This window comes from Hemicordylus capensis, chromosome 8 (assembly GCF_027244095.1).
Source record: "Hemicordylus capensis ecotype Gifberg chromosome 8, rHemCap1.1.pri, whole genome shotgun sequence".
Taxonomy (NCBI): Eukaryota; Metazoa; Chordata; class Lepidosauria; order Squamata; family Cordylidae; genus Hemicordylus; species Hemicordylus capensis.
In genome coordinates, this window is record NC_069664.1 from 3096651 (window position 1) to 3120102 (window position 23452).

General features: G+C 48.9%; 2 protein-coding genes across 2 annotated transcripts in view; one reads left to right on the forward strand and one right to left on the reverse strand.

Moving 5' to 3' along the window:
* The window catches only part of RASSF2 (Ras association domain family member 2), a 50388-nt gene extending 45603 nt beyond the window's left edge, over window positions 1-4785 (forward strand). Inside the window, exon 11 of the mRNA XM_053270038.1 lies at window positions 3413-4785. Within this exon, the coding sequence (XP_053126013.1) occupies window positions 3413-3911 (499 nt within the window). The 3' untranslated portion in view covers window positions 3912-4785. The remainder of the gene's footprint in view (window positions 1-3412) is intronic.
* Window positions 4786-7248: 2463 nt separating this feature from the next.
* Window positions 7249-14655, reverse strand: LOC128333807 (pulmonary surfactant-associated protein C-like). Its single transcript, XM_053269817.1, has 6 exons — window positions 14593-14655; window positions 12996-13310; window positions 10436-10573; window positions 8733-8834; window positions 7725-7857; window positions 7249-7581 (listed from the first exon to the last, which is right to left on the reverse strand). Exons 1-5 carry the CDS (start codon window positions 14653-14655, stop codon window positions 7729-7731), a joined length of 747 nt encoding a protein of 248 aa, XP_053125792.1. The 3' UTR covers window positions 7249-7581; window positions 7725-7728.
* Between the last annotated feature and the right edge of the window lie 8797 nt (window positions 14656-23452).

A 23452-nucleotide genomic window follows, 5' to 3' on the forward strand; every position in this document is an offset into this window, starting at 1 on the left:
GTCTGTTGTGCACCTGGCTGCAGTGGGTGGTGAGCCTTGGGCCATGGTGGGCACCAGGTCCCATGAACTTGGATCCTGCACAGCCCCAGATGGCCAAACTCCAGCTTGGGTGGGTTCACCTCTGTGTAAGATCCAGGAGGCTGGTTCTCACCGTTAGGAATAGGGCAGGCAAATCCTCTTGCCTTAGCCAGGAGCTGCCGGTGCTCCTGTTTGCCGATCGTTTGTGAGTGAAAAACCAGGCCGGAGGCACAGTCCCTGGTTGCCTGCTAAGCAGCAGGCAACCTTGCTAAAGGTTGCCTGGTCCTACCTTGCTAAAGACCTGGGTGCCGCTGCTGGGTAGGATGGGGAGCTCCACCCCAGCTCCTGCTCAGCAGACCATCACTGCTGCTGGAGTCTCCAGCCTTGTTTTGAACTCGCAGACTCTCAGAAAATGGGAGTGTGCACAACCAGGATAGAATGACTCTGCCACCCTCTTCAGAACCGGGTGCACCAGCCCGGTGACTCATAGGAACATAGGAAGCTGCCATATACTGAGTCAGACCATTGGTCTATCTAGCTCAGTATTGTCTACACAGACTGGCAGTGGCTTCTCCAAGGTTTCAGGCAGGAATCTCTCTCAGCCCTGTCTGGGAGATGCTGCCAGGGAGGGAACTTGGAACCTTCTGCTCTTCCCAGAGCAGCTTCATCCCCTGAGGGGAGTATCTTGCAGTGCTGCTCACACATCAAGTCTCCCATTCATATGCAACCAGGGCAGACCCTGCTTAGCTGTGGGGACAAGTCATGCTTGCTACCACAAGACCAGCTCTCCTCTCATGTGTTTAAAACGGGGTAGGCAGCTTGGGTTGCCTGGCACTGCTAGGCAAGTCTGACCCCCCCCCCCCCCGCTTCTTTGACCTCCCACTCCTCATCCTGGGAATCAGTCCTGCTTTCAGGAGGAGGGGCCCGGCTTTGTTCGTGGTTGCACACTGCTTTGGGGAAATGCTGAGTTGGAAACTCTCCCGCGGTGAGCTGGAGTTAGCCGCGGCTGCAAATGTTGCCTCTGTGGGGTTTTTGTTTGCTTCCTGGGACTTCAGCTCTTCCAAATCACGAGCCGCTTGCATGGGGGGCGGGAGGGCAGATGGCTCAGCAGTTTCCAACTCTTTCTTCCCCTGCGGTCCCCAGAAGGTTCTGCTGCATCAGGAGGCCTGGGCTGTATTCAGCACGACTGTCCAGGCAGAGCAGAGGGAGGGCTGCCCCCACACCCCAAAAGCTCCCCCTGTGTGGAAATGAGCACCCAACTCTCTGGGCTAGGAAGCTGTTTAATGCCAGATCCTGCCCGGCTCCACCAGGAGCCTGTGATGTTCCAAACTAGTGACAATCTCTATCAGGTGGACTCAGGATCTGACCCCAGGATGCATCCTCTTCTGTGTGCAGCTCTTTATTTGTGGTGAACCAGAAAGAAGGCTTGAAGCTCTTTCTCATTCCTTGAGGTTGGGAGGAGAGCTGGTCTTGTGGTAGCAAGCATGAGTTGTCCCCTTTGCTAAGCAGGGTCTGCCCTGGTGGCATTTGATTGGGAGACGTGTGAGCACTGTAAGATATTCCCCTTAAGGGATGGGGCCGCTCTGGGAAGAGCAGAAGGTTCCAAGTTCCCTCCCTGGCAGCATCTCCAAGATGGGGCAGAGAGAGGTTCCTTCCTGCAACCTTGCAGAAGCTGCTGCCAGTCTGTGTAGACAATATTGAGCAAGATGGACCAATGGTCTGACTCAATACATGGCAGCTTCCTGTGTTCCTATGATGGGGCCATAGCTCAGTGGAAGAGAAGGTTCCAAGTTCCCTCCCTGGCAGCATCTCCAGATAGGGCTGAGAGAGACTCCTGCCTGCAACCTTGGAGAAGCTGCTGCCAGTCTGTGTAGACAATACTCAGCTAGATTGGTCTGGCTGGGTCAATGGCAGCATCCTATGTTCCTATGAGGTTTCAGCACACAATTCACCAACCAGGGCAGGCCCTAGAGTTTTTGGCACCCTCGATGAAGTTTGGCTTTCGGACACACACAGACACAGATGAGCTGTACAGGCTGCTCACCTGCCAGATCGAATGATCAGCCCGTGCGGATAACCAGCAACGGACTAGTCCATGCTGCTTTGAGGATCTGGTGGGAGAGAGTTCCCCTGTCTATGATGGGGGCAATGCTCTGACGCTTCAGAGATGAAAACCGGCTGCTGTTCATTTGGAAATCCAGCCGGAGATGCTTTCTCTTTGGCCGCGGCAGGCCATTCCTCTTCCAGACAGGGAGTGCAGCTCATGGGGCTAGCTGTTTATTGGGGGCTGGGATGCAAAGAGCAAAGAAGGCTGTGTATATTGGGGTGCAGTGTGGGCAGGCCCTTTGGGGAGCAGGGTGAGGGGATATATTCTATCCTCGCACCACTGTGCAGTTCTTCAGGGGTGCAATACAAAAGGGAGTGGGGAAATAATTGGCAGCGCTATATTCTGGAACTGTTTATGCACCCCAAACGCCCCACAAAATGGACGCCCTATGCAGCCACCTAGGTCTCCGTTAGTGGCCGGGCCACCCTGACCCGGCTCTAAATGCTTCCGGACCAGGCTTTGGGGCCCAACTATCCTAACAGGAGACATTTTGTGAGGGCATCTCTGGATGCCTTTTTCTTTGCCTCAAAGCTCCTGGAGGGAGGGGAGAGGGCCTGTGCTTTTGCAGGGATTCTCCAGGCTGGGTCCCCAGATGCTATTGGACTTCAGCCCCCATAATCCCCCGCCCCAGTGGCCTTTGGTTGGGGATGATGGGAGCTGAAGTCCAATAACATCTGGAGACCCAACATTGAGAACCCCTGGTTTAGAGCCATCATAGGAACATAGGAAGCTGCCATATACTGAGTCAGACCCTTGGTCTATCTAGCTCAATATTGTCTTCACAGACTGGCAGTGGCTTCTCCAAGGTTGCAGGCAGGAATTTCTCTCAGCCGTCTCTTGAGATAGTGCCAGGGAGGGAACTTGGAACCATCTGATGCTCTTCCCAGAGTGGCTCCATCCCCTGAGGGGAATATCTTCTAGTGCTCACACATCAAGTCTCCCATTCAGATGCAACCAGGGCAGACCCTGCTTAGCTATGGGGACAAGTCATGCTGGCTACCACAAGACCAGCTCTCCTCTCCCATCGAGCTCGGCGGGGAAGGATCCACTCTCTCCCTCGTCCTCCCCCTATCCTATTTGCCCAATTTGAATTGCCCCACTCAAAAGCTGGTGTTGGCTAGAGAGTGGGGGGCAGCCGAGACCAATGGTGACCCCACCCCCAGCAGGACTGCAAACGTGGGGTAGGGGAATTAGCCTGGGGAAAATGGGCCGTGGGGGCTGGGGGTCAGGGTGGGTATCCTCAGCTCAAGGAAGCCACTCCCCCCCCCTCCTCTGTTTCTCCTCCAGGTGCAGCACCATGAAGAGAACCTGGGCCTCGTGGTGGTGGGTGGCCATGCTCCTGCTGGCTTTCTTCAGCAGCCCTGCCACTTGCCGCAGAGGAGGAGGAGGACGAGGAGGCGGTGGAGGCGGAGGCAAAGGTGGAGGGTCGTCCCGAGGAGGCTTCCATTCTCTTCCCAAAAGCGGCAGCAGCAGCAGCAGCGGGCAGCGCCAAGCGGGCAGCTCCAGCCGTGGCATGAAGGTGGCCGGCGCGGCCATGGCTGGTGCGGCGGTGGGCTATGGCCTGAGCTCTCTGGGGCGGTCTCGCTATTCCCGAGGCGGGCAGAGCACCTCCGGAGGAGGGAAGCCGCCCGCCCAGCCGGGGTTCCAGAACCCCAACTGGTCAGACCCCTTGGCGGAGGGCGAGCTCTACAGCAAAGCCTCGGAGGACGCCTGCTGCGGGGTGACCCTCCTGACCTTCTGGCCGGTGGTGTGTGGAGTCGCTTACCTCCTGAAGGTCCAGGGCTGAAGCCAACAGCTGGATGGAGGAGAGAGCCCGGAGGACGGGACCCTTTGCTCTTGGCTTTGGTTTGCTGTGAGGGGCTGACAATCCCCGCTAGATCTTTCTCGGTGATGGCAGCCAATCGGCTGGTACGGTCAGGTTAGGAGAACCAGCATAAGATTAGGTACCGCTAGAGAACCACTAGAAAGCTTTGAGAGGTTTAAAAGATAACATAGATACTAGGTTCACAACATGCAGGTCTGCCCAACTTCAGCCCTCCGGCTATTGTGGGACTAGGACTCCCATCATTCCCAGCCACATCCCATTCTGGGGTGATGGGAGTTGTAGTCCAACATTGGCAGAAAGGTGGGCAAGGCTTGATTTCTAAAGACGAAGGTGCAAGATGGAGCTCAGCTACTGTCAGATCTACCCTGGAAGAAAGGCCTGCTTCAGAATCCCAAGTGTGTGAGTCGGCCAGTTGCGAGGAAAGGCACTCTGCACATGCTCAGGGGGTGTTTTGTTGTGGCATATCAGATTCAAAGATAGGAGGGGGCAGTAAGAACAGTTATGGGACCCTGGGCGGTTCACGGTCTAACTTACTTAGGTTGTGAACCGCCCAGGGTGGTGTGTGTGTGTTTTTGAATGGAGCAGTATAGGAATGTATAAAATAAAATAATAAGTGGTTAAAAGAGGAGGAGAGGCTGGACTGGAAGCCAAGAAGCCTCGCAGGATATTTTTCTTCTCCTCCTCCTCCTCCTCCTCCTCCCCCCACTAAGGCATATAAACTTCAGGACTTCCAAGCGACTGTTGCCTAACACCCGATGTTGAGCCTAACACCCAGATGTTGGATCACAACAACTCCTGTCCTTTACACTGTAATAAAGCAACTTTGTTCAGGTCAGCTAATGTTCATGCTTTTTTATTGAAAGAGCTCTCACCTTATTTAATCACATTTCAATCTGACATATTTTGGTCCTATCATGCGAGCTGAGTCACTCGAAGAGACAATTATGCTGGGAATGATCAGCGGGAGAAGGAGACGGGGACGGCTTTGTACTCGGTGGCTGGATATTTTAAAAAATGACACCGGAATGACCAGGGTGGAATTAAAGGAAGCTGTCCGAGATAGGATGGCATGGAGTGCAGTGATCCATAGAGTGACCGAGAGTTGGACACGACTGAACCGACACAGAGAGAAATCTGAACAGGATAGACAATTCAGACTCCCAAAAGTGGCCTGCAGGAGAAGAAATGGTCTGTCCTAGAAGTGGAGTCCCAGAATCTTGCCACTGCAGTTTCCCAAGCAAGTCATATTATGTACCAGGGTGCCCTCTGTTGGCAGCGTGAGGAGGATTCAGCCCAAAGGACCCTTCTCTCTCCTTTTGGTGTCCTGGGCTAATGATGCCAAATGACGGGGCACATCCAGCCCTGGTGTTTAGACGGGATTCTCACGCCTCATCCAGACCCTCTTTCTAGAAGGGGCTCATTCTGGCATCACCCATTGGCTGCCCCCCTGTATTTCCCCCACACTTAAATCATCATATTTATTCACATAGAGAATCTGACTGTTTTGTGCACAGTGTTATAGCACGTGAACTGTTCTTGGCGCTTCCGTTCTGTCTTTTTTGAGAGGTTCAAGGTTAGATCACGAGAGAGCCCAAAGCAAACTAGGAAGTGCTCCTGACTCCTAGGGAACCCAAGAAAGGGAGCTGCTTCTGAACCCATGAGGTATATGCCCCATCTTTGGGGTTCCCTGGACTGCTCATGGGTCAGGAAGGTGTACAGCCCTTAGCCCATAGGAACATAGGAAGCTGCCAGACACTGAGTCAGACCAATGGTCCCTCTAGCTCAGTATAGTCCACACAGACTGGCAGCAGCTTCTCCAAGGCTGCAGGCTGGAATCTCTCTCAGGTCTATCTTGGAGATGCTGCCAGAGAGGGAACTTGGATGCTTCTGTATGCAAGCAGGCTGGTGCTCTTCCCAGAGCAGCCCCATCCCCGAAGGGGAATATCTTAGAGTTGCTCACACATGTCGTCTCCCATTCAAATGCAAACCAGGACAGACCCTGCTTGGCAAAGGGGGCAATTCATGCTTTATATATAATGAATTGTCGTCTTTGCTAAGCAGTTCTCCGTGAAGTGGTGAACCTGGGTCTTGGCTGTACCACTCCCAACCGGAGGACGAGTGCAACTCTCACGTGAATGGAATACTCCTCCATTCAAAAGAAAATATCCCTGCCCGCCGAAAGCTAGTACATCAAGGGGGAAATTAGTTTCGACCCCTTGCTCCTTGGTATGCTAATTTCCAAAGTGCAGGATTTAGTTTTAAGGGGTTCGTTTCACCAGAAGACACGCCCTCCCTTTGGGCTGAAGTGGTACATCTCGCCTGCAAGAGAACTGGGCCATCAGCTGCTCATCTCTTCCAGTTCAGTGCTGACTGCATCTCCGGGATCTGCCTGCCTGCCTGCCAGGAAGCGTGACCCCCCGGTAAGGATACTATCCCTCAATGCATTATTCACCACCCTCTGGGACTGCCTTGCTGCCGCTTTGAGTTAATGTAAATAGGGCTCCTATTATTTATTGAAGGGCTCTCACATTTTGCTGTAGTCCAACCAGACGTGATAAAAAGCTGGGAAAATGGGATAGCTAGAGTCTCTCTCTCTCTCTGAGCTAGGTGCTCCAAGATTTTAAACAAGAACCTAGTGATGCCTGATACTCTTTTATCTGTGGAAATGGTACGGCAGTCACCCAAAGGCCCTGGGATTTGGGCCACTTTAAGTACGACCAAGTGAGGAGATGCAGGACCTGCCTCGGTGGCACCCACCAGCAAGAGAGCTTGTGTTGTGCGAGGAGGAAAGTTGGATCCAGAGAAAGGAGGGAAGCCATGGACCCAGGGGAGAGAGCCCAAGCCGTTTGCAATGGCCTCTCAAACCCATAACCAAAAGGCAGTCTTTGACCCAAAGAGTCAAGGACATGGTCACCCTCTGGATTGCCGCAACGGGCTCCGGCTGTGAATGATATGCACAATCACAGGACATGCAGCTTGCTTTGCACATGCCATTAACACGAACAAAGAAAATATAAGCAAGAAGAGGTTGAGGTGCAAAGCAGAATAATGTATTTTAGAATCTCAGAACTACACACACACACACACATCCGCTTCTGAAGTGAAATCTTTTGCTACATCTAAAAGTCTGCTCTTGTTTCTTTCCATGTATAAACAAACTGTTTGCCATATATGTGGAACGTCAGTTTCAAGCAGGGGTGTAGCGGAGGAGGAACGGACTGCTGGTACTTCTCAGCTTCTCTGGCTGCTAGGGTGGGCATGGCCCCACGGGGGCTGCACTTCTGAATTGGCAATGACTCCATTGGGTTTAAAATACATCATGGGTTTTTTTTTGTGTTTCCATGGCTCTGTATTTTACTAGAGTGTGGCTTTTGTAAACCTCTGTGTATTCATGAGATGCTAAAACACTGGCTGTATCTTCCACCTGGACTTCTTGTTGTCCTGGAAGATGACTCCTCTTCCTTTTGTGCATGTCATGAATAAATCTTGATGAGCTGAACAGTTCCCCTAGGCCAAGCCTCCATTAGCTGGGTGCCCCACAAAGCCACCCAAATTCTGCTGAGAGGGTGCAAGCAGATGCAGTGTTCCCCTTCCATTGGGGAGCAGTTCAGGACCTCTTGTGTGAGCCAGCCTGCAAGGAAGAGTAGGAAACATGAGGAAAAACCCTTCATAAGCTCTGTTTGGACATGACATTGTATCTGTGTTCAGATGTCGGTGCGCCCACACAGTATCTGCTCCACACTTTCATTCTCAGCATCCTTGTTCATCACTCACCTCTCTAAGCCCAGAAGATGGGGACACGACTACAGAGGATGTTAATTGTGGCCCCCATGAGGGAGCGGTCAACCACAGATGCACGGAGTGCCTCCTCCTCCCTCAGCACGGGAGGTGTGATGGACAGTTTGGTCTGCAAAAGAGGTAGAGCAGAATCTTCATCAAGAGTGAGCCTTAGGCAGGGGCAGCCCTTCCGTGAGGTGGCTGCCTCAGGTGGCAGGTCAGTCAAGAGCCAGCAGGGTGGCAAGATAGCCCCACCACCACCACGGGAGCAGATCTTCAAGACCAATCTAACCCTTGCAACCTTTGTAAGTGTCTCTCCTTACATTCCTTGCAAAACATAAAAGACGCCCGAGAAGAGGAGACCGCACAGTAAACTGCCTGTGAGCATCTATGACCCCAGAGTTATCTGCTCATCAACGGCCATGGCACATTTGCTTGGGTCTATGACAACTCGCCATGGCCAACTCGCTGCGGCCAACTTACTGCTGCAGCCTCCCTTGCTGAATTGCACCCCTGTGTATCTGGATTTCCTGCACAGATGGATGCTTTGTATCTATACTTCATGCTTTGCTTTCTATTGTCCAGAAACTCCAGGGCTCTACCTACATCGGCACTTGCTTCCAGAGGCTAGTGTGCCCTTTGGACCAAGCTTGGGAAAACTAGGCCATTTTCCAATGGAATGCTTTTTTATTAGAATGGTTCAGCATTTCCTGAGGTTTTATATAGAACACAGCCTCTTGTTAGACCCTGGGGTTTCAGAATAACCAGACAATTGTCAAAACATGCTTGTATTGGGTGTGGTGTTAGACTGTCCCTCACTACTGAAATGGCAGTCAATGTTGCCCCTGCGGTGAATTGGCTGCATCCAATGGATGGGCGGTGAGTTGGCCCATTCCCCATACGCTTCCCCCCTATGCAAACACACAAAAATGTTCTGCTGGGTATCACCACCTCCCAGTGTATCCCTGCAACCACTTGGGCATCTAGCAAGCTTCCTGCCCTTACCTGGAATTCCTGGAGGACAGCATCCAGGCCTGGCATGTTTCCCTTGTCCATCCTGGCGATGTAGCACGCTTGTCTATGCCAGGGCTTGTAGGCCATCAGCAGCTGTGTGAGGAAAGCACAGTGTTTATTGCAGTCTTTGAGTATGAACACGGCTTTGAGTACCTTTTTTGGTAGAAAAGCAAAGTAAAACTGAAGCAAGCTAACACACCAAGCATTCTCTGAATATGCAAATATTTGCTGCGTCTTAACTGACGTTTGAGACCTTGTAACATTTGGTTTCAGTGCTTCTGTCTGATATTTGACAGTTGTATCGTGCTGTTTCGTATCTGACAGTTTTTGATTGACGTTTTTGATGTTTGAGTCTGTTTGACAGCAGGTGTACAATGATGGCTGATATTTGATGCTCTGTCAGATTATGAGATCTCATAATCTGATGCCCACCAAAATAATCAAGAAATGCCAGGCATCTTACAACACTCATGCTCTGAAACTGGAGACTGTGTCTGCAATAAGTAAATAAATAAATAAATAATAAAAAGTCGGTTTAGAGGGCCCCAAAAATAATACTGATGGAAAAGGAGCCCCAAAATATATCCTTCTGCTCAAACTTAATTTAATCAGAAATATACATAAAATTACAAACTAAACAATGTAGATCCACAATCTATAACTCCACTATGCAAGAAAAAGAAAAAGTAAAAAGTATGGCATTCCATATACAAATATAGGTATTCCATATACAATCAATTTAAAAAAACAACACCATTCTCAGTTATGAAAATCAAAGCCATCATAGAAATATATAGCACATGAAGTTTCAGAACTACACGAGAAACATCCTTTGGGATTCTCTCAAGATCTCACAATATAATGATTTTTTGATATATTTCTATGATGGCTTTAATTTTCATAATGGAATGTGATTTATTCAAACTGATTTTATATGGAATACCTAGGTTATATTTATGATTAAGCCATACTTTTTTTTTTTGCGTAGTGGAGTTACAGATCGTGGATCTACAGTGATTAGTTTGTAATTTTATCTATATTTCTGATTAAAATAAATTTGAGCAGACTTGAGGAGTAGCTTATATTTTGGAGCTTTTTCTTTTCCATCAGTTGAAATGGGAGGCAGAATCTTGCATTCATAATAGGAATTTGAATTTGTTATTTCCAAATTTCACACTGAGTGCTGAAATGGGAGATTCTTGTAGATGTTGAATATTTGCAAATATTTCTTTTGGTTGTGTTCCACACTATCATGTGCAAAAAGGATCATAAAAACCCGACTGCATGCATGGACTTATATGGGGAAGCGGCAGGCAGTTTCCCGGCAGCATACACTCTCCTGGTTCCATGGCGCCTGCTTTGCACGCCAAAGGTTCCAAGTCCAACAAAAAGGATCTCTTCCCAGCCCTGCTACCTGAGAGACCCTCTTGGCCTGAGATCTGCTGCCCACCGGAGTAGACAATCCTGAACTAGCTGGATTAATGGTTGGATTCAGGCAGGTAGCTTTGTTTGTTCACATGTATATATGTTGGTAGTTATGTGCAGTAATCTGGTAGTGTGGATTTAGGACTATGGGATTCCTGATCTTCTCAGGGCTAGGTGGTGTCAGTGAGCTTCATCTGTGTGGAATGAAAGTGACCACGGCACAGCCTGGATGGCTGAGGAGGCCCTTCCCTTCCCCACTTGCTACTCACCCTGTTAAAGTCATAGATAACCGTGGCCGGGTCATTGGTACCATCCTCCACATGGAAAGTGGCTGCTCCTTCCATCTCCATGGCGAGGTTCAGCTGGGACCCAGCCCCTTCCAGGCCGTCGATGGTCATTTGCAAAACCTGTGCATGGGAAGCAGGAGGGATTGGGGCCAGAGGTTTGGTCTCTTCTTATTTATGAAGCAAAAGAAGTGCCAATCCCTGCAGGGTCTCACAGCGCAGTGGGGCGGAGACGGAGGCAAAAGAGCGGCCTCCTGCACCCCACAAACCCCAGGCTGGGGTGACCTGCATCTCCAAGGACAAAGCTACACCCAAGAGAACCATTTCTTAACCCATCATCATCTCGGCCCAACACTTTCGGGTGAGTTGATTCAATCTACTCCAATAGCGGGCAAAACGATCCAGCTCTTTTGCACACAGTTCTTCCTTCCTGTTCTTACATCGCTAACATAGGAAGCTGCCTTCGACTGAGTCAGACCCTTGGTCCATCTAGCTCAGTATTGTCTACACTGACTGGCAGAGACTCTCCCGGGTTTCAGAGAAGAGTCCCGGCCTACCCGGAGATGCTGTCGGGGACTGAAGCTGGGATGATCTGATTTATATATCACCCTTGCTAAAGCGGCTCACTGCGGTTTACATTAAAATTAAAAACACGTAATACAACAAAATAATTAATAAAAACATTTAAACCAGATCAAAATTAAAACTAAAACTATTTATTAAAAGCCAGACTAAAAAGATGGGTCTTTCAGGTTTTCCTGAAGGCCTCCAAGGAAGATAAGCCTCTCATATCCACGGGCAGCGCATTCCACTTCTCAGGGGCCAAACTGAGAAGGCCCGACCCCAGGTCGGCACCAGATGAACCCGTGGCACCCGAAGACGGACCCCTCCTGATGATCTTAATGAGCAGTGGGGATCTTGTAAAGAAAGGTGCTCTTTCAGACCTAAGCCATTTAGAGCTTCAAAGGTGACAACCAGCACTTTGTACTTTTCCCAGAAACATATCAGCAGCCAGTGCAACTATCTGAGAAAAGACATAATGTGGTTCCTCTGGGATACCTCAGAGACCAATCTGGCTTCTGTCTAATTGAAGTTTCCAAACTACGTACAAAGGCAGCTCTACATAGAGCACATTGCAGTAGTCCAACCTGGAGGTTACCAGCTGGTGCATCACTGTTTTCAGGTCATTCTCCTCAAGGAATGGGCAGAGTTGTCGAGTCAGTCATGGCTGGTAAAAAGGACTCCTGGCCACAGCCTCAACCTGAGGCACCAGGGTGAGACTGGGTTCAAGAGCACTCTCAAGTTCTGAACCAGTTCTTTCAGGGGGAGTGTAACCTCATCCAGAACAGGAAGTTCCATCTTGCTGATTATGACCACCCAACAATGAGCACCTCCGTCTTGCTTGGATTCAGCTTCAGGTTATTATCCCTCATCCAGCCCATTACTGCTTGTAGTCAGGCTTTTCAGAAGCGAATACCATTTCCTGATATGGATGACAAGGAGAAATAGATCTGGGTGTCATCAGCATATTGAGAACACCCAGCACCAAGTCCCCTGATCACCTCACCCAGCAGTTTCATGTAGATGTTAAAAAGCTCTGGTGACAGAATGGAGCCCTGAGGGACTCCATATCAATCCGTCTTTATTACGTCAAAGACCAGCACAAGGGACTCCATATAGTAGCTCTTGTACTGTCACCAAGTCTACCTGAGACATAGGAGCAGAACCACGGTAAAACAGCGTCTCCGATCCCCAAACCCCTCAAGGCAATTGAGAAGGATATCATGTTTGATGGTACCGAAAGTTGCTGAGAGATCCCAAAGAACCAGCAGAGTCATGCTTCCTCCGTCAATCCCTGGCGAAGGCCAACCAAGGCCATCTCAACCCCGTAGCCCACCCTAAAGCCAGTTTGAAGTGGGTCTACACCTGGGCTGCTCAACTTCGGCCCTCCTGCAGATGTTGGCCTACAAATCCCATAATCCCTGGCTAGTGGCTGCTGTGGCTGGGGGTTATGGGAGTTGTAGTCCAAAAACAGGTGTGGAGGGTGAGGTTGAGCAGGTCTGGTCTAGATAATTACTTTCTTCCATGGTTTCTGCGTGCAAAGCAGCCGCGCTCCCCCTGCTACAGCCCACCCCCACGGTCTATGCGGATAGCCCCTTATCAGGCCATTGTGCCATCTGGCTCCTCATTGTCAGCCCTGGCTGGCAGCAGCTCTGCAGGGTTCCAGAGAGGGTCTTTCCCAGCCCTGCCTGGAGATGCTGCCAGGGACGGAACTGGGGGCAGGGGCTCTGCCACTCAGGGACAATCCTTCCCAAGCCTAGGAAGCTGCCACCTAGCGAGTCAGACCCTTGGTCCAGCCAGCTCATTCCTGTCTGCACTGACTGGCAGCGACTCTCCAGGCGGGTGTCTCCGCATCCTCCGAGGAACGGAACTTGTTCCTAGGAGGAACCTTGATGCGTGCAGAGCAGACGCTCTTCATCTCCCCCTTCCTTCTGATCCCGAAGTCCAGTCCAGGGAGCGACTGCCCCCCCCCAGCCCCACTCACCGTCTCCGTGTGGGCCTGGGTGATGTGCAGCCCCATGAGCAGAACTCCCACGATGATCACCACAACGAGGACGATGACCACCAGGATGATCAGCGGCCTCTTGATGTTGATTGGGCAGCCGGCGAACTTGGGCAGCTTGCAGAGGAGCTGGGGGAGGCAGCAGCAGAGCCGGCAGCAGCAGGCGCAGCTGGGAGGGCAGCAGCAGCTAGGGCAGCAGCAGCAGAGGTTCGGGCAGCTGCCGCAGCCGGGGCAGCCGGGGCAGCAGTCACAGCAGGGGCAGCAGCTGCCGAACTCCGGGTCCTGGCCATAGGGGTGCTATGGGGCAGGGGCAGGGGAGCAAGAGAGAAGGGCAGAGAGGAGAGTCACTTTCCATACATCGGAAGCTGCCACTTAATGAATCAGGCTCTTGGTCCCTCTAGCTCAGTTTTGTCCGCACTGACTGGCAGCAGCTCTCCAAGGTTTCAGGCAGGAGTCTTTCCCAGCCTTCCCTGGAGCTGCCGCCAGGGAATGAACCTGGGTCCTTTTGCATGCAAGTAGGCAGGTGCTCTTCCACTGAGCTATAGCCCCATCTCCTAGGGGGAATATCTTACAGCGGCCAGTGCCGACACACACGTAGTCACCCGTCCAAACACAAGCCAGGGCAGACCCTGCTTAGCAAAGGAGACCATTCCTGCTCTCTTCTCCAAGACCAGGGATGGGCTGCTGTGAGTTCACTACTGCACAACGGGGTAGACATCAGGCTGGCAAGTTCTGCCCTGTTTTTTCCCAATAGAATCCCAAAGTCCACTTGCACAATAGTGGGCAGGGTTAGTGGGACTGATGCAAAATGATGGCTCCAAGGGATGGAGGAGCCAGTGACCTCTTGCAGCCCGTGACCCTCTCTCCCCCGCCCCTTGCTAACTGAGCAAAGAGGCACCTTCTTAAAGTGGCAATTCTCTTTATTTAGTGGTGGGCAGGGAAGGAGCAACTGGCCCTATCCATCCCCAACACAGCATCCCTCCAGTGGCTGTTGCTGGTCTCTACCTTATGTTTCTGTTTTAAAGACTGTGAGCCCTTTGGGGACAGAGGGCTATATTGAGTTGTTATAGTAGTACACTGGGATGAGTTGCGTGCACAAGGACAAATCTACACTCAACAGGACTAACTCAACTGTAACCCGAAAGCCTGCAACATATAGTTTGAAGGTCTATAAGCAGCCAGCAGGCCTGCATAAAAACCAGGACAAAGGCAACCAAAATAATCCCATTTTACAGGTGAGGGAAACTGAGGATAACTGATTATCACAAGGTCTGCCATAACAGATGTCTGCCTCTCTCTCTCTCTCCCTCTAGAAGAAACCTTTCTGCAAACTCTCTAGAGATCTATCTGGAGACCTCAATCTACTCTTCAGCAATGAACCATTAGCAGAGGTCTTCTTTGTCTTATTTTCTACAGGTCCCTGATGCTGAGCTTGCTTTGGTGCTTATTCAAAGCCCACCCTAACAACTCTCAGAACTGCTGTGAAAGAGCTGGAAAGTGGCAGAAGGTCTGTACAACCTCCTGCCCTTGTGTTCAACGGGGATCCCTGTTCCCAAGGGGAGACGGGACAGTGACTCACCTGTGACAACGGATACTTGGCGGCTGCGTCCATCTTCCCATTGAGCTCCATCACCACGGTCATCTCTGCAGGACCGTGCCTGCTCCCAGCTGGATCCCTGGACACTAGAGAGGGTCATTTATAGGCAACCTGGCCGCCAACGAGGGGGTGGGTGGGTGCACCCAGCCTCCAAGCTGGACAGGAGCCAGCCCCTCCATCTGCACCTGTCCTTGAAGAAGCTGGTGCTTCACGCCCTCTCTAAACCCTTCAGGTTTCAGCCTAGACCACGTCCTTTAAGAGACCAGTGAGGAGGACACTTGTCCCCAACAGGCTGGGCATCTCAAGGACTGCAAACATTCGTCTCCTGAGAAACACAGTAAGCCCATTATGATAGGTGCTCTCATGGCAAGAGGAGGACCTACTTCTGCTGGGAAAGTGGCCTTTCAAAACCTCCTCCTTTCAAAACCACTAGCTGTGCCTCAAAGGACTTGAAACCTACAAAGTGGTCCTTCAACAGTCCCTCTCCTCCTCCCATGCAGTACCCACCGTGTGGCCTCACTCTGAAGAAAGACATATGAATATGGAGGAGAGCTGGTCTTGTGGTGGCAGGAATTGTCCCCCTTGCTAAGCAGGGTTTGGTTTGCATTTGAATGGGAGACAACATGTGTGGGCACCGTAAGATATCCCCCTTAGGGGCTATTATGGGAAGAGCTCTTGCCTGCTTGCAGGCAGAAAGTTCCACGTTCCCTCCCTGACAGCTTCTCCAGATAGGAAAAGATTTTTTAATTGGACCAACAAACTACCAAAGCATACAGTATGTTACCAAAGCACAATTGTATACAAAGTGGTTGTTTGTACATCATATATCTACAAAGATTTACAAACTGTGTTCTAGAATATGAACAGTATAGCTGGAAATACAGGTGAGGCCTTTTTCTGATGTAATAGGAAAAAATAAACATATAGAGCAGGCCAGGAGAAACTCATTAGCCCAATGCAGGAAGTGATGGGAGAAATGACTTCTCAATCTTTGGGGAGAAGAAAGAGATAGAAGCAAGAGAATCAGAATAATTCTCTGCAGCATCTGCATATGTCCTGGGTCAGGTCTGGATGGTTGTTATGAACAATGGGCATGAGAGATGCAGGTCTGGAAACCTCTGAAGCGGACCAACAGCTATTCCCACTTCCAGCACCCCAGCAGAGTTCTTAATCCACCACACCATCAGTTGAGGTGATACCGTATTTTATGGACTATAAGACTCACTTTTTTCCTCGAAAAATATCCTCCAAAATTCAGGAGCGTCTTATATGTTTTAACAGTTTAATATGTTAAAACTCTGAAAAACTGGATTAAAATTAAGGTGCGTCTTATAGTCTGTAGCGTCTTATAGTCCGTAAAATACGGTATCACTTTTACTACTACTACTACAATATTTATATACAGCTCATCATCCAAAGTTCTCAAAGCGGTTTACATAGGGGGAAAAAGATAAATCAAGAAGATGGTCCCCTGTCCCCAAAGGACTCACAATCAAAAAAGAAACGTAAGGTAGATACCAGCAACCGCCACTGGAGGGATGCTGTGCTGGGACTGGATAGGGCCGGTTGCTCTCCCCCTGATAAATAGAACCACCACTTTGAAAGGTGCCTCTTTGCTTAGTTAGCAGGGGTTAGTATAACTCTGCCTTCCCTGATAACCATCTCACACCTTCCAAATGTGCCAATAGCTGCAGTTATCTCTTGATCAACATGGTTGCCGAACTGGCTCTCTGGGCTGATTTGCCTGAACCTATACATCACACAGTAACTGGAGCCACGGCATGATAATGTTTCCTTACTGCCATAGGATGCAGCCATTGGTGGATCTGGCCCTGTATTGTCTGCCCTGACAGGCAGCAGCTCTCCAAGGTTTCAGGCAGGAGTTGTTGGTCCCAGCCCAGCCCAGGTGCCAGAGAATGAACCTGGACCTTTTTGCATGCAAGGCTGGTACTCTGCTACTAAGCTCCTGCTCCATCCCATACTGCCAACCCATAACCGACCAGCTACCATGGACAGAATGTTCTTATCCTAGCCATGCAGTTTCCTTCATGTTCTTGGAAGCTGGTTAATATCTTTCTCTTTTGGTATTTCTTCAAGTGATTGTCTGTGACCATGGTCATCAATGTTTCTCCTTTCTCCTGAGATGCATCGCCAGAAATGCTGAGTGGCTTTTCTTCTTCACACTACAGCAGATCTGCTCCAGGGATGCCACCTGTGTCCTGACTCCCTTGCTCCATCTGCTACCCTTGGCCCTTTCTCTGTGTCCTTGAAACAGCCCCTCTAACTAGTCCAAACCTGGGCACTTTTGCAGCACATTTCCTTGAAGCAATGTTCTCTCTGATGTTCTCCATCTCGAGGACTTGGGGAGAAGCCATGGGAGGAAAGGTACACATTGTCACCTTTAAAAAATACATTTGGTCTGTGTTTGTGTGTGTGCGCACGCATGTGTTCATACTCACTCTCTCTCTAATGCATACTTGTCCAACCTCTGATAGCAGTTTCTGGCCTGAGTTTTCTTTGCCTTGGCAGATTTTTGACTTTTAAGAGTTGAAATAATCTTCAAGGAGATCCTTCACTCAGTCCTTCAGGCCTCTTTCTCATCTCTTTCAGCAGCGTATGTTTTCTCCACTTGCATAATGGAAGCAGCTGATCATTTGGCCAACAGATTTGCAAGCTATGCCAAGATCATGGTGCAAGGTGACTCTGAGTTGGGACTAATCCTGCACCCAATTGACTTGCTACTGCAACAAACTGAAAGGTTTGTTCCCACTGTGGCACAGGCATAGGAGAATGCCGTATTATACACAGAGGTGCACCTAGGTAATTTTGGAGCCTGGACCTAAAAGCATTTGGAGCCCTTCCCCCCACCTGCAAGTTAAACATTATTTTTACCACATAGGTTCTTGAGGGCACCAACAAACCACACCACCCAGGACAGACTAAAGAGGATTTGGGGGCCCCCAGGAGGAAGAGCCCCAAAGTCCAGGGGAAGGAGAACCTCTGAAATTATACCATCAGCTCAGCTTCCTTTGTAGTGCGTTAGCCAGAGTGCCTCTGTCTTGTCTGCCAAGATTCGCTATTGTCAGTGACACCAGTTTAGGTTAAAGGAGGAGGAGGAGGACACATCCGATCCAGACCATCAGTCTGTCTATGCAAAAGTTAGTTTGTGTGAAATCCAGACTCATTATAAGGGCTAATATACAGGAGCTCCTTTCTTCCTTCTGTCTCTACTTTGAGTCCATTTAACCTAATTTTAAAAGGGCCACGACCCACAGCCAGGGAAGGGCTGTACCTTACTGGCAGGGCCACTGCCAATCACAGCAGGAAGTACAGAGTTTGATGGGTTAATGGCCTGACAGTAGAAGGCAGCTGGGAAATATGTCGGCAGTCATTTTGCACGAATATTATTGTGCACATAGTATTATTTATTTTGCTTTCTGTAATTGGCTGATGGTGATTTCTGTGGCCCCGATGGTGTTGAGGTGCTCTTCAAAGGTCTTTTGGAACTGCACCCAGGGCGCCAATTATCACTGGGATTATTTGGGTCTTCTTCTGCCAGTGTATCAACCCTGATACCTTATCATGCCTTTGTTTGTAGTCAGTCTGTGCGATCTTTTTACAACAGCTGATCAGGTGGTCCACTGTTTCATCTGCTTCTTTACAAAGGCGGCACTTGCTGTTTGTGGTTGATTTTTCGACTTTGGCTCTGATTGCATTTGTTCTTGGTGCCGCCAATATTAGACCCTCTGTTTCTTTCTTCAAGTTGCCATTCTTAAACCATTGCCAGGTCTAGGTGATGTCTGATTTTCCACTTATATTGTGCAAATATTGACCATGCAGTGGCTTATATCTCCATTTTTCTGCTCGGTTCTTGACTTGTTCTTTCTTGTAGGCCTGCTTTCTTTCGTTGGTGTTGAATGGTTTCATGTTATTGACCATTTGAAGTGCATCTTCTTCACTGTCCTTGATATATTCTTCAAGGCCTATTTTCTCCTCCTTTATTGTTTGATGGACTTGCAGCATTCCTCTTCCACCTGAGCTGCGAGGGAGGTACAGCCTATCTACATCACTGCAGGGGTGCAGAGCATGATTGATGGTCATTATTATGGTCTTACAATGGTCTTACGATCTAGAGTCTCTAGCTCTGCCTGGGTCCAGTCTATTATTCCTGCAGTATATCTGATAACAGGTATAGCCCAGGTGTTTATGGCTTGTCTGGTGTTCCTGCCATTGAGTTTGGACTTGAGGATTTTTCTAACTCTCCTGATGTATTCACTTCCAATTTTTCTTTTAACTTCAGTGTGTGCGATGTTATCAGCCTGGAGAATGCCCAAGTATTTGTAATGTTCTTTTTCTTCCAGGTTCTTGATCTTGCTTCCATTGGGCAGTTCTACATCTTCTGTTTTTCTTATTTTTCCTCTGTTCATTATTAATGCAGCACACTTGTCTAGTCCAAACTCCATTGCTATATCGCTACTGAATATATGGACAGTGTTTAGCAGTGATTCGATTTCTGACTGGGACTTTCCATACAACTTCAGATCGTCCATGTACAGCAGATGGTTGATTTTACTTGATGTTTTAGATGTTTGGTATCCGAGGCCTGTTTTGTTTAGTATTTGTGAAGGTGGGGTTATGGCAATTACAAACAGAGGGGATAGTGAATCCCCTTGGAAAATACCTCTTCTAATGCTAACCTGTCCAAGTGTCTCGCCATTGATTGTTAACTGTGTACTCCACGTGCTCATTGCTTTTTAAAATAAATATCAGAATGTTTTTGCTGACACCAGTTGTTTCTAAACATTTTAGAATCCATGTGTGAGGCAATGAATCGAAGGCTTTCTTGTAATCAATCCATGCAACACTAAGATTTGTTTTTCTTCTCTTGCAGTTTTCTAAAATTATTTTGTCAATCAGCAGCTGGTCTTTTGTGCCTCTGGTGTTCGGGCAATTTCCTTTCTGTTCAACTGGAAGCTGTTTGTTAGTTAATAAGTGTTGCATCACTTCATCTGCTGTTATTCCAGTTAATAATTTGAACATGGTTGGCAGGCAGGTGATCGGTCTATAATTACTTGGAACTGCACCTTTTGCTGGGTCTTTCATGATGAGATGAGTTTTCCCAGTTGTTAGCCATTGTTCAATATCACCTTCTTGCAAAATGTGATTGAACTGTTTTGATAGTTGTTTATGAAGGCTTGTTAGGTGTTTAAGCCAAAAGTCATGCGTCTCCTGGAGCAGTCCAGTTTTTAATTTTCTTCGCTCTTTCACTTATTAATTCTGGTGTTATTATTAGATCTTGCATTTGTTGGTTACATTTTTTGACCTCTTTCATCCAGCCTGCTTTTTTATTATAATCTATTGGATTGTGCCTCACTGGGGGACATATTATTATTATTATTATTATTATTATTATTATTACATTTATATCCCGCTTTTCCTCCAAGGAGCCCAGAGCGGTGTACTACATACTTGAGTTTCTCCTCACAACAACCCTGTGAAGTAGGTTAGGCTGAGAGAGAAGTGACTGGGCCAGAGTTACCCAGCTAGTATCATGGTTGAATGGGGATTTGAACTTGGGTCTCCCTGGTCCTAGTCCAGCACTCTAACCACTACACCACGCTGGCTCATTAGTAGTACTAGGGGGCATAGTTGGATCTCCCTTTGTATTCAGAAAACAATGAAAATTAAACAAACAAACTGTAGTCTGGAAGTGTGGTTCTTTTTACTGCCAATACTTGCAATGGAGTGATAGACCTTCAGACACGCCCTGTATCCATATGTACTCTTGGGATAGGGTGATGGGAACTATTTTTAACATCTTAATATTATTGGGATTTGAAAATCATTTGGAAGGTTCTGAACACTCAAAGAGTCCAGAAGATAGAGCAGCAGAAGGAGCAATAGCAGAAGGCCTTTTGATTACAAAATCGGTCTCTTTTAAATGTGCCTCGCATGTATAACATGGTGGGTTTGGTCATCTGGATCACCTTGAGTGGTCAAGACCAGGGTTCCTAGCCTCTGAAACATGGTGGCACACATTCGACTTTGGGAAAGGGAAGCTCTTCCAGTGAGGGATGAGTGGGATGAACTGGAGCCAGTCTGCAGTTCAGAACTTGGAGGTGAACTAGAAACCAGCATCCGGAGAGTTCCTGGCTGGAGTCAGCTGATGTCTGGGGTTGCCACTTGCGGGTGGGGGTGGGTGGGCTGCACAAGTTGCTGTTTGATGCAGGACTAGCTGCTGTGCTACTTGTTCTGGAAGTCGCTGCTTGCCGCCACTTACGTTCGTATATTTGTAAATAGATCCATTCTAGAGGGACGCAGTGGGTTTCTAGTGTCCTCCCACGCAAAGGCAACGCGCCAGGCTGCTTTCCTGTTGTACCAGCTGCTGCCTCAAAAAGGAGGCCCCCAGAGTCAAGTACTTGAGTCCTCCTGTAGCACCCTAGTCTGAGCTGAAGTGTCCCATTCCTTTAGGAGCCTCTGAGGTGTGAATGGCCTCTGCCCCAGATCAGCACAACCACAAAATGCAGGGGGATGAGCCCATAGCTCAATGGCAGAGCCTCTGCTTTGCAGGGAGAAGGATCCAGGGTCCATCCCATCCCTGCCAACTCTAGGGAGGGATGGGAAGGACTCCTGCCTGAAACCTGGGAGAGCCACATCCAGTCAGTACAGCCAGCGCTGAGCTGGGTGGACGCAGAGTCTGTTTGACTCAGTAGAAGGTAGCTCTCTCTGTTCCTAGGAGGAAAGGGATGAACAATTATGGAGAGCATCAGGGGTCTTCAGCTGTCCTGCCATTCTTTCTGGGCTACGACTCCCTAAATAGTTGTGATTTCTCTGTTATTTCTTTGCCCCTGCTAACTTGGCAAAGAGGCACCTTTTCACGGGGTGATTCTCTTTACTGAGCAGGGGGAGAGTAACTGGCTCTATCCACCCTCACTACAGTACAACTCCAGTGACTGTTGCTGGTGTCTATCTTGTGTTTCATTTTAGATTGTGAGCCCTTTGGGGACAGGGAGCCATCTTATTTATTTATTATTTCTCTGTGTAAAATGCCCTGAGCCATTTTTGGAAGGGCAGTATAGAAACCAGATAGATAGATAGATTGATTGATAATAAACCACCCTGAGCCATTTTTGGAAGGGCAGTATAGAAATTGAATAAATAAAATCGAATAAATGAATAAATAAATTGAAACTCAGTTCTCCAGCCCCAGATGTGCACATTATTTGAAACTGTGCAGATGCAAATCTATGCACATTTCCTTGCATTGCATAACTCTGAACACAGGGTGGGCTATTTCTGGCACAGCAGATGCACAGCCCTCTTTATATTGGTTGGAGGCATCTGTGGCTCAGCAAGCCTCTTCATAACTGAAAGCCCCACTACTCATGATTAGAGGCAGTGTTGCATAGTGGACAGGGTGTTGTATCTGGAGATCTGGATTCCAATCACAACACAGCCCACCAGATGTCCGTGGGTAAGTTGTGTATCTACCTAACTTCTATTGCTGGGTTGTTGTGAGGAACCCAACATGGTCACCTGTCCTGTCCTGAGGAAAGCAGGGATAAACCAGTTAGAAGGGATAATTGGTTGGGCTGTCAGCTGCCTGCCTGGATGATCACTGGGGTGTTAATTTCTTCCCATGCACCCTTTTAACAGTGGGTGAATTCAAGGAAGGATTATAATTTAGTGCAGTAAATTATGCACGTGGCCAGGGCTTGTGTCAGCACAAAGACTAAGAGGATATTCCTTGTGCACTCAGAGAACTCTGCTGTTCTGCAGTCAGCATCAGCAACCTTCTAGGACTCGGGCAGTAATCACTGTTAGAAATCTGCAGCCCTAATGGTATGGAAATATTCACCATGATGGCTCTTTGCCTCTCATTCTATATCACACAATTTGCAGACTGTAAGAGGCGAAATGAGAGGTGAGGAGAAGCCGGGCACGAATTGGCTACCATGTCAGCCCATGCTTTTCAAACAGGAGCGACTCTCGAACAACTTATTTGGGGAAGCAGCAAAGGGGTGGCAAAGAACGTGATTAGGGGAGCCAGGATTTTGCTCTCCATTAAACACCTATAGAGGGAAGGCGATTAATGTTGCTAGTTTGTGATGTTTCTTATGAATGAAGCTTGCTTGACCTTTTCAAACATCTTCAGAAAAAGGAGCGGATTCCTTTTTGGAAATGCTGTCTCTTTGGATTAGGCCAAACCTTTCCCGGCTAGTTTTCTCTTCCTGTCTGAGACCATGTGGTGGGGAAAGACCAGGGTGGGGAGAGTGGTCAGTCCCAGGCCAGATGACCCTGCACCCCTCTGCAGACATGGTCTCACCCCCAGCCTGGCTTCTGGGAGGACAGAGGCTCTCTCTCCCTACCTGACCGCGTTGGCTTCTGTGTGGCTTGATCTGGGGTAGGTAAGTGAGTGGATGAGGCTTCTTTAAACAGAGTTCTTTGGAAGTGATGAATTCAAGTTAAAGGACCATAATATGCGATGACTGCATCATAGGAACATAGGAAACTGCCATGTACTGAGTCAGACCATTGGTCTATCTAGCTCAGTATTGTCTTCACAGACTGGCAGCGGCTTCTCCAAGGCTGCAGGCAGGAATCTCTCTCAGCCCTATCTTGGAGAAGCCAGGGAGGGAACTTGGAACCTAGATGCTCTTCCCAGAGCGGCTCCATCCCCTGAGGGGAATCTCTTGCAGTGCTCACACATCAAGTCTCCCTTTCATATGCAACCAGGGCGGACCCTGCTTAGCTATGGGGACAAGTCATGCTTGCGACCACAAGACCAGCTCTCCTCTCATCTGACACTTTGCTGCACAGTTCCAGTCTAGGGGCAGATGGG

Bases quoted from the DNA above. Each gene is read 5' to 3' on its own strand.
- LOC128333807 (XM_053269817.1), bottom strand. From the start codon at position 14,655: ATGACCGTGGTGATGGAGCTCAATGGGAAGATGGACGCAGCCGCCAAG. The intron at 10,574-12,995 runs GTGAGTGGGGCT...TCCCATGCACAG, and splicing joins CCCAGGCCCACACGGAGACG to GTTTTGCAAATGACCATCGA. The intron at 7,858-8,732 runs GTAAGGGCAGGA...CCTCTTTTGCAG, and splicing joins CTGTCCTCCAGGAATTCCAG to ACCAAACTGTCCATCACACC.